General features: G+C 45.3%; 1 protein-coding gene across 6 annotated transcripts in view; it reads right to left on the reverse strand.

Annotated features, from left to right (window-relative positions):
* Window positions 1–13,730, reverse strand: part of DYNC1LI2 (dynein cytoplasmic 1 light intermediate chain 2) — a 33,128-nt gene extending 19,398 nt beyond the window's left edge. For 3 of the 6 annotated variants that reach the window (XR_013410980.1, XM_015126332.3, XM_077984121.1), the window contains exons 1-4: window positions 13,612–13,730; window positions 13,400–13,473; window positions 11,354–11,470; window positions 3,852–4,082 (exon numbers count right to left, since the gene is read on the reverse strand). Coding sequence is in view for 5 of the 6 variants with exons in the window: in XM_015126332.3 (XP_014981818.1) it covers window positions 3,852–4,082; window positions 11,354–11,470; window positions 13,400–13,473; window positions 13,612–13,718 (529 nt within the window). In the remaining variant the exon portion in view is untranslated. Of the gene's footprint in view, window positions 1–3,851; window positions 4,083–11,353; window positions 11,471–11,593; window positions 11,714–13,399; window positions 13,474–13,611 lie in introns of those variants that run through there. The other 3 variants (XM_077984122.1, XM_077984124.1, XM_077984123.1) reach the window with 3 other exon arrangements.
* Between the last annotated feature and the right edge of the window lie 2,921 nt (window positions 13,731–16,651).

Below are 16,651 nucleotides of genomic sequence, written 5' to 3' on the forward strand. Positions count from 1 at the left end.
ACTGTCAGGCTGAGCACGGTGGCTTATGTCTGTAATCCCAGCACTTTGGCAGGCTGAGGTGGGTGGATCATGAGGTCAGGAGTTCAAGACCAGCCTGGCCAACATGGTGAAACTTTGTCTCTACTAAAAATACAAAAATTAGCCAGGCATGGTGGCAGGAACCTGTAATCCCAGCTACTTGGGAGGCTGAGGCAGGAGAATCACTTGAACCTAGGAGGAGGAGGCTGCAGTGAGCCAAAATCGTGCCATTGCACTCTAGGCTGGGTGACAGTGAGACTGTGTCAAAACACACACACACACACACACACACACACACACAAACACTTCACTGTCAATATAAATAATCTAGTCAAGTGACCCTTACTCCATTTTGGACAAAAACAGAGAAGAACTCAACGTGGTTGTTGAAGGGTCTTTAAAGGAATCAAATATTCTCACATTTTTCTCTCTAAAAGCACTTTTAACAAATCTTCAAATCAATAAAATATACAATGGCTTAACTGGGCAAGATCTAATGCCCCAAGATCTCATGAGGCACTCAACTAGGGCTTTCCAGACAGTGAGCAGCACAGAGCCTAGAAAGGCTTACAGGTGAGCTAAGCTATGGTGGGAAGGTGGAGGCAGGCAGCTCAGACAGCTGGCTCTACAAACCTCCACCCCATTACCTCTGTAATGCACTGTAAACTTTTGAAAGTTTAAAGTAAACTCTGAAAAGTGCACTGTAAACTTTTCTGCTGTACTTTACCTGTGCCATGAGGAGCAAATAGTTCAGAAGCCCTAGGTTAGATTATTCACACTCTAGAGAACTGACTTAATTGTGGCTGCCCAACAACAGTAGGAAATTCATATTTTTAAATAACTTAGAATTTTATTTAATTTTTTTTTGAGACAGGGTCTTGGCTCTGTTGCCCAGGCTGCAGGGCAGTGGCACCATCATGGCTCACTGCAGCCTCAACCTGCTGGGCTCACTCAATTTGTCTGCCTCTGAGTAGCTGGGACTACAGGTGTACACCACCATGACTGGCTAATTTTTTGTACAGACAAGGTTTCGCCATGTTGCCCAGGCTGGTCTCGAACTCTTGGGCTCAACCAACTGGCCCACTTCAGCTTCCCAAACTGCTGGGGTTATAGGCATTGAGCCACTGCGCCTGGCCAACTTAGCATTTTAGAAAGCAATTTAGAAGGCAGAGCAAATGTACATAACATGAGTGAAAAGGCAGTATTAAAAAGAGGAAGGACGATGTAAGTTGGATAGTAAAACGTGCATTTTTTCTTGGGTATACACATACTGCAGTGTTAACAATTTCTCTCCAGATGGTGAGATGGTATTTCACAGCAGGGGACATCAGCCCACCTGGGGCTTCCCTTTGCAATCAGATGGGAGTGGGTACAAGAAGATCAAAGAGTATCTTCACTGCTGCTGCTGCTTCTCTCTCAACTTTTCTCTCCTACCTCATATATTGGTTCCAGAGTCCTGAGAAGACCCCATAGTCCTACATAAGCACAAGAAAAGCCACAGATATAAAACAAGAAGACTGAAGTACAAAAAAGCACCACCTTCTGGTGGCTATTCCCTCTCACTCAGATGATCCCTGCAGCCAAACAGCTGCCACACATACAAACCCACGGGGAACCTAACCCTAAAAGAGAGTGGCCAGCCATGGAGCCGCTTTCCAAAATCAAAGACTGGAGACTGGTGTTGGACTGGAAACTAGGTTGAATAACAGCATTCCATACAATATCTAGAGTCCAATTAATCTGGAAAGGAAGAGTTCTCTGGGCAAGAGGATAGCCAACTGCTTTATTAAAATGTAACCTAAACCCAGTACTAACAAAGCCTCCTCCAACATACAACACAAAGACGTGGCTACCATTCCAAACATCTGAGAAGGGGTGGTGACAGCAGAGAGGCCAATGGAAAGCCAACCAGAGTCATGAGACATGGTTCCAGCAATTGCTAGCTGCCCTACGGTGTCCTCTCTCCTCTTCCTCCTTATAACCAAACTGAACTGGTATTTAGAACACATGGCAACCCAAAGTAAAGATTACACATCCCAGCCTCCTTAAAAGGCAGCAGCCCCTGCAGCCCTGCATTCCTCTTCCTCCATCCTGCTGACTGGAACACGGATGTGAAGGCTAGAGCTCTGTCAGGAGGAAGTGAACCACACCCTAGAAATGACAAAGCAGTAAGTACAAAGGAGCAAGGTCCTCCAGCTGTCTTCCCAGGGCTACTTGCCAGTCCTCAACTACCTACAACTCTAGATTTCATTTACAGGAGAGAATAGCCCTCAGTCTTGTTTAAGCCATTATGTTAGCTCAGGTTTTATGTCACATGCAGCTGAATCTAATCCTAAATAACAGCCATCAATGACTAAACCACAAAATAAATTCAGTGTTTCAAGGAAATTTAAGCTCCCCAGGGGGAGGCATTTTATTTACTGTGTCTCCAGCACCTAGAACAGTAGCCGGTACCTGGTATAGTATAGGGCAGACGCTTTCCCTATCTGGGAAAAAACAATATCCTTGGCTCAATCTCTCTCTTTTCTGTCTTAACAAATCTCTACAAGGTTATCACTCTAAGAAAACAGCTTCAGAGAACTGAAGTCGCCAGTGCATTAGCCCACTCATCTGGGTACAAAGCTGTCTGTGCAGTGGATGAAAGCAGGTCTTCAGACTCAGAACTATTCAGAGAAGTTGTCCTTAAGGGCTCTATTTCAGAGAAAAAGACGCATTATCTAGAAAGGTCAGTGGTTGAAGACACATGAGCTGAGCTGCATAACAATCACAGTAGTACACATGCGGGTGACTAGGGAAATATACACATGCACAACAAGCCGAAAAATGAAATGTTAAACTCACTGTTTTACCAACGTGGGACAGAAGCAAGATGAAGGACAGGATAGAAAACACACTGCGAGAAATTTGATTTAAAAAGCACATCAAAATTTCTGAACCATTGCGCCACTAAGTGTGAAGATCCTGAGTGCCATACCCCAGAAGCCCTCATTAATTCACTAGAGGGGGTGATGTCATCCTGTGGAAATATGCCAGGCTGGGTGAAGCTTGCCCTGGCCAGGACGGCGGCTGCTGCTGCTGCTGCCATGGCTCTAGCCCCTGCCCCTCCCATTTCCCTGGCAAGTGGACAGAAGATGATGTAACTGCACAGAAGCAAGGGAAAGGAAAAACAAGCTTCTGAACCACATTAAGAAAAAAAAAAAAAAACCCAAACAAACTTCCTTTAATTTGAAAGTTATTTGTTGTCAAAAGGGCTTGGATGTCCTTAGTCCAAAATAACCTTTCATGTTAACTACCAAAAAAAAAAAAAAAAAAAAAAGAACCTCCTATTTCTAATTAAAATGATATTTTGCTGGATTCCAAAATGAACTAAGGAGCTGAAAGCTTTGTCTTTTTTAGGACTTCCTCTAAGCCTGCCAACATGAGGGTCCATAGGGCCTTAATGGAATTCCAGGGTAGTGAACTCAAGCTGCACAGACCACAGCAAACCCTCACATCCTCTGATGTTAACTCTGCAGACACAGAGTAACAGAAAAGCTCAGAGATCCACAGAACTTAACACATTTTGGGGAGTGAGGGAAGAACTCTTATTTGAAACGGAAACCAATGAAGATAATAAATATTTATTTGTTTTCTTCAACTTGTGACACTTGAGTTACAGACTGCTTTGAATACTTTTGACTACTAAGTTTACAAGAGGAACTCTTAAATGAATGGTGCAAACAAAACAAAACCACAAAGCAAGGGAAGCCTCTAGGATTGGGAAAAGGAAGGTGATTCAAACCATCTAAAGAGACTAGTGAATTTCCCAATTAAGAAAATTATATTTTACTCACACTTCCGTTCCAGCTCCCTCATTTTTTCTGGTGGAATTTTCATTTTATCAATGTGCTCACGTAAAACACTAGCCCATTTCTGCAGAGATTCCATCACAGTCCAAGGTCTAGACATGTCTGCAACAAAAATGACGAGGGTCTCTGGCAAGGATTCAGCAGAAACTGCAAATTTCAGCAGGCCTTTGTGGTACAAGTCTCCATCCAGAATCCACACATTGCAGCGCGTGTGATCTGAGAAAAGAAGTGAATGAAGCTAGTTACCATCTAATAACGACCATCAGCACAGCTGTAGAAACAGACACATCAAGAAGATCTTGAAGGTGACAGCTATGAATTCTAAATAGAATGCAAAATTTAGTAATCCAAACCAAAAAGTGCCCAAATGCTCAGTAGACAGCAATCCTTGGTCCTGGTGCCTTTAAAACTACAGTAATATAGGGTCCAGGCATGGTGGCTCACACCTGTAATCCCAACACTTTGAGAGGCTGAGGCAGGTGAATCACTTGAGGTCAGGGGTTCGAGACCAGCCTGTCCAACATGGTGAAACCCCATCTCTACTAAAAGTACAAAACAAATTAGCCAGGCATCATGACACTCGCCTGTAATCCCAGCTACTTGGAAGGCTGAGGCAGGAGAATTGCGTGAACCCCAGGAAGTAGAGGTGGCAATGAGCTGAGATTGTGCCAATGCACTCTCGCCTGGGTGACAGAATGAGAGTCCGTCTCAAAAAAAAAACAAAAGACCAAAAAAAAAACTACAGTAATATAGGAAGTGTTCACACCTAAAAAGGTTTCCAAAATGTCTATGTAGTAAAGAGTAAGGGTATCGGACCGGGTATGGTGGCTCATGCCTGTAATCCCAGCACTTAGGGAAGCCAAGGCAGGCAGATCACGAGGTCAGGAGTTCAAGACCGGCCTGGCCAGCATAGTGAAACCCCGTCTCTATTAAAAATACAAAAATTAGCTGGGCGTGGTGGCGGGTGCTGTAATCCCAGCTACTTGGGAGGCTAAGGTAGGAGAATCACTTGAACCCAGGAGGCAGAGGTTGCAGTGAGTCGAGATTGTGCCACACTGCACTCCAGCCTGGGTGACAGAGTGAGAATCTGTCTCAAAAAAAAAAAAAAAAAAAAAAGAGTAAGGGTATCTTAGCTTTCAATAAGAATCCAAAGATACTAATGTTCACTGGTCAACTATGCCACAATCTAAATAATCCATCATCCTAAGATAACAGCAATCAGTGAAGCAGTGAGCTGTGCTGAAGAGCCTATGTTTAAACAAGGCTTTCTTGTGTTGGTCACACTCAACAATGCATTCACATACTATAAAGGATGCCAAAGGGACAGAAACTTTGTATTTAAATGTGAAGATAAAATCATCACTTACATAAATTGAGATATGAATTACCAGATGCCTAATTATATTAGGGAATTAGTAATTTTTTGTTATAATAATAATAGTTATGTTTTTAAAAAATCCTTATCTGACATCTTTATGGCAGTGTACATAGATAAAATTTAATGTCTGAAATCTGCTTCAAAATCATCTACTGGGGAGTAAACAAAGCAAAGAGTAAAAGTACAGTTGAAATAAAACTGATCAAGAATTGATACGTGTGCATGTATGTATTTATTTATTTTGAAACAGGGTCTGAGACACCCAGGCTGGAGTGCAGTGGCAACTGCAGCCTCAATTTCCTGGGCTAGTGATCCGCCCACTTCAGCCTTCCGAGTAGCTGGGACCACAGGCACAAGCCACCACTCCCAGCTAATTTTTTAATTTTTTTGTAGAGATAGGGTTTCCCGATGTTGCCCAAGCTGGTCTCAAACTTCTAGGCTCAAGCAATGCTCCCGCCTTGGCCTTCTAAAGTGCTGGGATTACACGCCTGAGCCAGTGCACCCAGTTAGAACTGGTCATTGTTGAAGCAAGGTGACAAGTACACTGTGGCTCATGATACCACTCTCTACTTTGTATTTTTTGTTTTCTATTAAAATATATTCACACAAATGTGCAAGTGCTAAGATTTAATGAAACATGGTTGCTAACAAATACTAGGATGATCTAACTGCCGAAGACAATTATCTAAATTTATTCATTTATTTGAAACAGAGTCTCACTCTATCACCCAGGCTGGACTGCAGTGGCACGATCTTGGCTCACTGCAACCGCTGCCACTCCTCCCCCGCCACCCAGGTTCAAGTGATTCTCCTACCTCAGCCTCCCAAGAAGCTGGGACTACAGGCACGTGCCACTACGCCTGGCTAATTTTTGTATTTTTAGTAGAGATGGGGTTTCACCACATTGGCCAGGCTGGTCTCGAACTCCTGACCTCAAGTCATCCGCCTGCCTCAGCCTCACAAAGTTCTGGGATTACAGGTGTGAATCACCACGCCCGGACAATTTTATAACATATTTTTAGAAATTTTCAGTTATCGGCCGGGCGCGGTGGCTCAAGCCTGTAATCCCAGCACTTTGGGAGGCCGAGACGGGCGGATCACGAGGCCAGGAGATCGAGACCATCCTGGCTAACACAGTGAAACCCCGTCTCTACTAAAAAAATACAAAAAACTAGCCGGGCGAGGTGGCGGGCGCCTATAGTCCCAGCTACTCGGGAGGCTGAGGCAGGAGAATGACGTAAACCCGGGAGGCGGAGCTTGCAGTGAGCTGAGATCCGGCCACTGTACTCCAGCCCGGGCGACAGAGTGAGACTCCGTCTCAAAAAAAAAAAAAAAAAAAAAAGAAATTTTCAGTTATCTTTGAGAACTATTTTTTTTTTTTTTTTTGAGATGGAGTCTCCCTCTGTCACTCAGGCTGGAGTGCAGTGGTACAAGCTCAACTCATTGCAATCTCCTAGAGCTCTGAGGCTTCAATTCTCCTGCCTCAGCTTCTGAGTAGCTGGGATTACAGGAGTGCACCACTATGCCCAACTAATTTTTGTATTTTTAGTAGAGACGGGGTTTCACCATGTTGGCCGGGCTAGTCTTGAACTCCTGACCTGTGATCTGCCCACCTCGGCCTTGTTGGGATTACAGGCATGAGCCACCGTGCCCAGCAGAACTATTTTTTATAAAAGTACCTTGAGAACTATCATCAAAAACTATTAACTATTAATTATTAATTATTGATTATTAACTATTAACTATTATTAACTATTAATTATTAATACTTTTATTAACTATTAATACTTTATTAATATTTAATTATTAATAATTAACTATTAATACTTATTATTAATACTTTTTATTAACTATTAATACTTTTTCTTTTTGTGATCAAGTTTCGCTTTGTTGCCTAGACTGGAGTGTAGTGGTGTGCCCAAACTGGTGTAGCTCACTGCAGCCCACACCTCCCAGGTTCAGGCGATCCTCATGCTTCAGCCCCTTGAGTGGCTGGGACTACAGGTGTGTGCCACCATGACTGGCTGATTTTTGTATTTTTAGTAGAAATGGGGTTTCACCATGTTGTCCGGGCTGGTCCCGAACTCCTGGGCTCAAGGGATCTGCCTGCCTCAGCCTCACAAAGTGCTGGGATTACAGGCGTGAGCCACCGCGCCTGGCCTATTAGCTTCTTTTTCAACAAATTCCAACAAATACTTTAAAACCAGTCAGGCGCGGTGGCTCATGCCTGTAATCCCAGCACTTTGGGAGGCCAAGGAGGGTGGATCACTAGAGGTCAGGAGTTCGCGACCAGCCTGGGCAACATGGCAAAACCCCGTCTCTACAAAAAATACAAAAATTAGCCAGGCTTGGTAGTATGTACCTGTAGTCCCAGCTACTCGGGAGGCTGAGGCAGGAGGATTGCTTGAGTTCAGGAGGTGGAGGTTGCAGTGAGCCGAGATGGCACCACTGCACTCCAGACTGGATGACAGAGCCAGACCCTGTCTCAAAAAAAAGAAAAAAAGAAAGAAAACAAAACAAACAAAAAAATCTAATCTTCCTCTTTTAGAAAAATATACTTAAAAAAACCCCTATCTTCTATTAATTACTTTTGTATAAGCAATTAATAAACATGCTATAAAAAATTTATATTCATGACTTTGTATCAACAGTATAAAGTATCTAAATCTAGCTATACTTTCAAACTCTATTTTAGCGGCTTTAGTTTGGGTTCTGTGAATGTCCTCAAAAATACTGCTCTGTACCCAAAGTCTGTGGGTTTTAATGCCTACCCAACCGCAGGCATGGTTCCTTTTTTCAGCCTCTCTCCCCACTGCCCACTACACGTAACTCACCCATGTGCTTGGAGTTTAATGTGTAGCATTAAACAGATGCCCGCAAACCTGGAGGCAGGGGTCCTTTGACATGTCACATTCTACCACAAACTAGGTACAAGCCAGAGACTATTTTCTCTACCTGGGTAACTGCCTGTGAAGTGTATATTTATAACTCAATCACACCACACAATAAAAAAGACTAGGGCTGGAAAATGTATAATTAACAACAGATAAGGGCAATTCTTCCATCAAACAGGAACTTGCAAGTGGGTGGCCTAAAAAAATCCAATAAATGCAGAGACCAAGAAGTTTTTAAGGTAACCTTAAAAAAATCTGTATAGAGGCCGGGCGCGGTGGCTCAAGCATGTAATCCCAGCACTTTGGGAGGCCGAGACGGGCGGATCACGAGGTCAGGAGATCGAGACCATCCTGGCTAACACGGTGAAACCCCGTCTCTACTAAAAAATACAAAAAACTAGGCGGGCGAGGTGGCGGGCGCCTATAGTCCCAGCTACTCGGGAGTCTGAGGCAGGAGAATGGCATGAACCCGGGAGGTGGAGCTTGCAGTGAGCTGAGATCCGGCCACTGCACTCCAGCCTGGGCGACAGAGCGAGACTCCACCTCAAAAAAAAAAAAAAACAAAAAACAAAAACAAGAAATCTGTATAGAAGTTAAAATATACTTAAAGGCAAATAAATGTGGTCAGCACGATGCTCTGGCATGAAATATGCTTATGGTATATTGAAACAGAAGAGGCTATAGAGATTCATAGATTATCTACATCACGTTTTACACTTTCAAAAGAAACAAAAGGGTACTAGAGTTATCACCATGTCTCAAGCACTGTTACACCTGATATACCCTGTCTCATTTGTATAGGCACCATTAGCCCATTCTACAAATGAGGAAACTCAAGTACAGAGTGGTTAAGTCAGTTACCCAAAGCCACACAACTACTGGCTACAAGGCATGGCATTCTGAACCAGTTCTGTCTGGCTCCAAAGCCACAGCTCTTTCCACAGTAACCACGCTGTCCAAAAAAGACAGGAAGCAAAAGACTCAACACATGCGAGATTCTCTGGCCAGGCTCAGCAGCCCTCTATGTACAGACTCCAGTGGGCTTAGATGGGTACCCAAATGCCTCTGTCCTTACACAAGAGACTCTACCCATGCCCTCAACTTTTTTTTTTTTTTTTGAGACAGAGTCTCACTCTGTTGCCCAGGTTGGAGTGCAGTGGCACAATCTCAGCTCACTGCAACCTCCGCCTACCAGGTTCAAGCGATTCGCCTGCCTCAGCCTCCTGGGTAGCTGGGATTACAAGCGTGCGCCACCATGCCTGGCTAATTTTTGTAATTTTAGTAGAAATGGGGTTTCACCATGTTGGCCAGGCTGGTCTTGAATGGACCTCAGGTGATCCGCCTGCCTCAGCCTCCCAAAGTGCTCGGATTACAGGCGTGAGCCACTGCACCCAGTCACTCATGCCCTCTACTAAACAGCTCTTGGAGACGGTAGAATCATGGTGCTGGAAAGGACCTTGGTTCAACTTTGTCATTTTAGCAATAAGGAAATGGGGGACTAGGTGGTAGGATCAGCCCTTGTTATATAATTGCCCATACATTGTAATCTCTACTGTTTAAATGAGTAAAGGCAAATATAAAGAAAGTAATTTTTTTTTTTTTTGAGATGGAGTCTCACTTTATCACCCAGGCTGGAGTGCAGTGGTGCAATCTCGGCTCACTGCAACCTCCACCTCCTGGGTTCAAGCAATTTTCATGCCTCAGCCTCCAGAGTAGCTGGGGCTACAGGCATGTACCACCACGCCTGGCTAATGTTTTGCATTTTTAGTAGAGATGGGGTTTCACCAAATTGACCAGGCTGGTCTTGAACTCCTGACCCCAAGTGATCCACCCGCCTCAGCCTCCCAAAGTGCTAGGATTATAGACGTAAGCCACCGTGCCCGCCCTAAAGAAAGTAATTTAGTGACTACATTTTATCTTTAGGTTATACAGATAACTTTCCTACCAAAAAAACCAACCAACCAACCTAGGTACCAATGATTATTTATTTTCGAGTCACTGAAAAGATCTAACATAGGCTGGGCACAGTGGTTCATGCCTGTAATCCCAGGATTTTGAGAGGCTGAGGCGAGCGGAATGCTTGAGCTCAGGAGTTCAAGACTAGCCTGAACAACATAGTGAAATCCCATCTGTATAAAAATTAGCCGGGTGTGGTGGCACACACCTATAGTCCCAGCTACTTAGGAGGCTGAAGTGGAAGGATGACCTGAGGCTGGGAGGCAGAGGTTGCAATGAGCCAAGACTGAGCCACTGCACTCCAGCCTGGGTGACAGAGTAAAACTCTGTCTCAAAAAAAAAAAAAAAAAAAAAAAGATCTAACGTAAAACCAAAAGATTATAAAGGAGGCATTACTGAGCAGTTGTAACCCAAAACCATTACTCCAACTCACAATTATAAGAAAAAATTTTTAAATTATATGTAATCCTTATAAGAGTGTTTATCATGTGCTTTTAATCATTCTAAGCAGAAACTATTACTACTCACATTTTAAAGATGAGGAATTAAAGAACATTCCCACCTCTGAGAATCTATTCCTCTACCAGAAGAAACACAGAAAATGAGCATTTCTTTCATTCTTTCTTTTTTAAAAAACAGAGACGGTCTCACTTTGTTACCCAGGCTTGAGTGGATTGATATGGACATAGCTCACTGCAGCCCCCAACTCCTGGCCTCAAGTGATCCTCCCACCTCAGCCTCCTAAGTAGCTGTGATTACGGCAGGAGTCATCAAATCCAGCAGAAATTACCATTTCTAAACTGTCACAAAGAGACTCAGGAAACTCTCCTATGAATATACATTCAATTGTTACACTCTAAACCACACCAACTTCAGATTCTCTACTAGAACCAGGCAGAGTAACAATGGTCCCCAGGACAGCTAAACATTTCTCTCATTCAAAACTCCAAAGCTTTAAAAAATTTTTCTTACCACCTTTATGGGTAAGTGAAAATTTACCTTCAGTATCTCTTTTTAAGGGCAGGCTAGCCAGAGCAACAGCTAAGTGTCCCATTACCCAGTTTTGCTAACATACTCTATAAAGGAAAGTGGGTTAAGTGGGTTAAGAAGACATATACTTCATCTATTCTCTGTGATTAACTCTCTGAGAACCAAACAGAAAACTGAGAATGCCTGGCCATGTTGCAACAACTGCACCCAAGGAAGCAGTCAAGAGTCCTGCATACACCCCCTTACCATGGGATCGATGCTTCACTCACCATCTCGGTCCTCATCATGGACGCTGAGGTAGAGATATTCTAGGCCTCTTCCTTTTTTGCCATGCTCAGCTCCTTGTAGTTTAGTCATGAGGGTTGTTTTACCAGAACCATCTTCACCTACAAAGGATGTTTGCAAGACAAAGGTGTACTGTTTATTCTGGGCAAGGATAGGGAGGCATGACACTCACATGACATGGAACAACTAAGAATTTCATGCAAAGTCTGCTGTTGAGGTCTCACCTGCTTTCATAAACAAAGGATTTTGCTGGAAGAGTGGTTGGGAGGGTAGGGAGGAGAGGGTGGTAAAGGCAGCAAATTCTAAAATCTAAAATGACATTCTACTGCGTTATCCTTACTTCACAAGGGAAATAATGAGGCAGGTCCACAGGCCCTATCTATAACTTATAAGACATGCATTTGGAGAAGTGAAAGTAAAAGGCAGGGTTAGTTTCTCACAAGATAAACTTTCACCACAAGAAAAACAAGAAATCTTTTATGATACAATTAACCTAAAAGGCCAGGTACCATAAACTAAAAAAAGTCTGATCCTACTTCACAATGGTGAAGAACGGAAGTTATTCACTTTTGATTTTAGTACATCTCCTTCACAAGCATTCTGAAGACTAAGAAACTGACGAAAATAATTATAGACCTAGCAAAACTCTTTAGTACAATCTCAGTTAATTAATAAGCACTTCTTCATCTCCCTCCACCCAAACACCACCACCTCCCCGGATCCTTAAACATCAAGGAGAACCATCGCCAAACATTACTAGGCACTTCTGGCATTTAATAATATGGAATTACAGAACATGAGAATTGAAAGGCAGTCAGTACACAGATCAAAGACCTCCTCTCGGTCTCCAATGCCTCTACCTTATTCAGGCCCTCCGCATACAGACCATGGTGAGTACCTATCAGTCTGACTTCAGTACCTGCTCATTTTGAGCTACTGTCCCTCTGCAGGCAGTGTTCTTTCTAAAACTCAGATCTGGTGATCTTGATCCCCCACTTCTTGAAGATCTCTAAGGGTCCAGTATTACCGACCACAGTCATTTCCTGAGGAAGGTCACACATTCTCGTCAGTAGCAGTAAGAAAACTACCAAGGCAGTGATTCCCATGAGAATTGGGGGATGGAGGTGAGATAACAGGCCTTTGAGAATCAGAGAACTTCAGGAAACAGCACTAACTCTTCAGCCTTCCCACGATCTGCCCCCAACTTACCTTAGCAGCCATCAACCACAAGGCGCTTCGAGCAGTTTCCAAACCCCACACCCTCTTGTCATCTGTGTCCCTGCATACTGACACTTTTCTGCAAAATACTCAACTCCCAAATCATCCTCCTTCAACAGCTCCAAGCTGTGTGATGCTTCCACAATAATCGGCATGGATCTGTCTTCCACCGAACTGAGATTCTTGTATAGTGTTTAAGAGACGTCTATGCTGAGCCAGTGCCCAGCCCACAGGTCCCAAGCAACTTGCTGTGTGAATGTACCCCAACTCCCTCACTTGAGGAGAGTGAGGCCAGAGGGATTGAGAGACCTGACTCAGGTAACCTAGCAGTGAGGGCTGGAGTAATGCAGGAAACGTCCCCAGTGCTGACTCTCTGTCCTCTGCAAAGTCCCTAAAACCTCAGACTATGCACTACTGATGAGGCTCAAAGAAGGCTCCCGTGGCCATTTCCCCACAGCTCCAAGCCCAGGTCACCTAGTTCTCCCAGCTTTTCCACCTAACCTCATTTACTAGCTCCCCTCTCCACGATCTCAATTTGGTAATCTTCGAGGCTATGGAGGCATAGAACGCCAAATGACTGAAACAATGTGCCGACAACCCCAGAGCACCACTAGGCTCTCCAAAGACGGCAGCATCCCACCCTCGGGCGCGGGAGGTTTGGCCACACTCCAGCTGCCCGGCCAGGGCCGACGGTCCCTTTCCCGCCAGGCTGCGGGCAGGCGGCGGGCAAGGGGAAGGCGGGGACCTGTGGGAGGGGCGCCCGCCTCGCCCACCCCAGCGCCCTGGGGCAACGCCCCGCTGCCGGTGCTCACCGAAGACCAGGATGTTCTTGCCGGACGGCAGCTTCGACCTGGCACGGGTGGACACTTCGCTCAGAATGGAGGACCTGCGGCGACAATGGTGAGAGTGGTCAGCCCCGGGCCGGACTGGGATGGCCCGGCTCGCGACGGCCCCTCAGTGTGTCCGACGGTCCGGCCCAGCGGCCGCGGCCTCCCCGGCCCGGCCCGACCGCCCGCGACCTCACCATAGGCTCTGGCCTTCCTCCTCCTCACTGGTCAGGTCGCCGGCGGCCGCCACCGCGGGCCCGTTGGGACCCAGCAGCAGCTTCTTCTCCACCCCCACCGGCGCCATCTTGCCAACTGCAGCCACAAAGAGGGCCCTCCCCCGGGCCCGCCGAGGACCCGCGAGGACCCCGGCCGGGCCGCCCCCCGCTCGCCGTCCCCCGCGACGCGCCGCCCGCCGAGCTTGCCGCGGCGACTGCGCCACCCAGTGTGCCCTCTAGGTCTGCGATGGCCACGGGCTCCCACAGGTTGCGAGGCCGCCGAGGTGGCGGGCGACGGTCAGGCAGCCGCCGGGGCAGCCATGCGCGGGGAGGCGGTGGCAGAGGCGGGCACCGTCTGGACCGAGGGCGCTCTGACGGCCTCTGCCGGTTGAGGGGCGCAGCGCAGCGCCCCGCCAAGCTCGCGGATTCCGCTGTGCCCTCGGGGGTCGGGCAGCCGCATGACCGTAAAGCCTAGGCTTTGGGAATGAGACTGATGCACACAAAAGCGCAATTTATCTGGAGCTCACTATGTGCCAGTCACACATTATCTCACTGAATCTTATCTAACCCTTTCACAGATGAGGAACCTGAAGCTCAGAAAATTTAAGAAACCCACCTAAGAACCCAAGACTAGAAAATAACATTCGACACTTCTAATTTATTCCCCACCCCTGGACTATTATATTATCAACTTGGCCTAACCCTACTCAAGCCCTGCATTGAAAGACCAGCCTTAAGCAAGACGCCAGAATCCTCATAAATATCCTGCTTTTCCCCTTCCTCCTCGGAAGACTAGACTGTGAGTGCTCTTGACCACAGTGCATAATACACTTGGCTTTGCTTTATTAACATGCTTTTTAAAATGATGTTTTCAGGGAGCCAGCATTTCACACTAGAAGAGGAGCCCTTAATTTCCTTGGGGGCCAGGTGGCAGGTGCAGAGTGGGAAGGAAAACAAAAGGAAAGGGGATGGAAAAGGGAAAGAGTGGAGAGTAACCGAAGGAAAAACATACATTCCATTATCAAGCTTAATTTTAGGTGTGGCCTCTACTTGAGGGCTCTTGCCATTCTCTATGGAAACAGGCTAAGAAGACATTTCTAAATATCACAAGGAAGTGGAATATGGCAGAAAAGCACCACCTGAGTGGGTTTCATATGAGTAGGATTGTGATCCTGACGCCAAAAATCTGGCAGCATGAATTACGGGATAAAACAAATGGGCATATCATCTGCCAAACTGGATGTAAGGTTTAAACAAGACAATGAAAGTGAAAACCCACTGAGTTCCTCCCTTGGAAATCTGGGAAAATCAGGCAAAGTGCCAGAAGTCCTAAAAGGGGAAGGAGTGCTGAATTTTCACAGGACAGAAGATGGAGTTGAAAATTACAGTCCAGTGAGCTTAATCAGCACTAAGTGAAATTTTGTGATTAGACACTAAAGGAAAAGAGAGTACCAGATTTACACAGTATCTTTCTTTTTTGCAGGAGTACCAGGTAGGCGGATGCTGCAGATATAGCAAATGCAGATTTCAACAGGGCATTTGACAATTCACATCTTAGATGCGAAAGTGAAATCAATGCTGGATGATAGCATTGAGGCTTATTAAAGACTAGCCCAGAGGTGGCTGATGAAGAGGAGGGACCAGCAGAAGAGGCTGCTAGGGGCCTGCCCAAACCTCCTGCCCTGGCCAGCCAATTCAGGGTGCCATCAGTGACTTGGATAAGAATACAGCGGCAGTAATGGAAGTTGTGGATGACCTGAAGCAGGAAGGGTTGCCTTATCTACTGCTTGACAAACTGAGCAGAGACTAAATCTAACAAGATGAAATTTAGTAGGAACATTAAAGTCCTGTAGAAAGGTTTAACAAAAAAGCATATGAAGGCCAGGTGCGGTGGCTCACACCTGTAATCCTGGCACTTTGGGAGGCCGAGGCTGGCGAATCACTTGAGGTCAGGAGTTCCAGACCAGCCTGGCCAACATGGCAAAACCCCATCTCTACTAAAAATACAAAAAAACCCAAAAAAATTAGCAGGAATGGTGGCATGCGCCTTTAATCCCAGCTACTTGGGAGGCTGAAGCACGATAATTGCTTGAACCTAGGAGACAGAGGCTGCAGTGAGCTGAGATTGCACCACTGCACTCTAGCCTGGGCAAGAGAGTAAGACTCTGTCAAATAAAGTAAAATTAAATTTAAAAATGCATAGGAATAGGATAGGAAATTATTTAAAATAAAAATTATAATCTAAACGTCATTAACTATAATCTAAGAGTTGGTCATGTAGAATGACAAGAAGCATCTTAGGGTAGAACCCATAAAACCTCACTGATGCTAATAAAGAAGCTAGCCCCCCATGCAAGTCAGGCTGGATTTCTTAGGGTGACATTTCTGGACACATTTTGCAAAGACAATTATCCAGTGTCAGTGACTAAACTCCTAAGGGGACAAGACATCGTTCTGCTTGACAATTAGGTAACTAGGGCTCATCAATATGAAGGATAAAGTAACTAGGGCTCATCAATATGAAGTAACTAGGGCTCATCAATATGAAGGATAAAGACATAGAGGGAGAAGAGGGGAAAGTGTAGACACTTCTGAAAAGCTAAAGCAAATAAACATACACTACAAAGAAGTGAACCTGACTATACAATGTGGAAGTATTCAAAGCACTGCATAGTCTTTAGAAGAAGAAATTTTTTTTCCCTCTACGATACTACAGTAAACAATAGAAGTGGTAACTTTTTTAAGAGACAGGGTCTAGTTCTCTAGTCCAGGCTAGAGTACAGTGGAACACTCATAGCTAACTACAACCTCGAACTCCTGGGCTCAAGCGATCCTCCCACCTCAGCCTCTCAAGTAGCTAGGACCACAGGGGCATGCCACCACATCCAGCTAATTTTTAAATTTTTTGTAAAGATGGGGGTCTCACTATGTTGCCCAGGCTGGTCTTAAACTCCTTGCCTCAAGTGATCCTCCCACACTGGCCTCCCAAAGTGGGAGATTACAAATATGAGCCACCACCACA

Source organism: Macaca mulatta, chromosome 20, assembly GCF_049350105.2.
Source record: "Macaca mulatta isolate MMU2019108-1 chromosome 20, T2T-MMU8v2.0, whole genome shotgun sequence".
In the NCBI taxonomy this organism is placed as follows: domain Eukaryota; kingdom Metazoa; phylum Chordata; class Mammalia; order Primates; family Cercopithecidae; genus Macaca; species Macaca mulatta.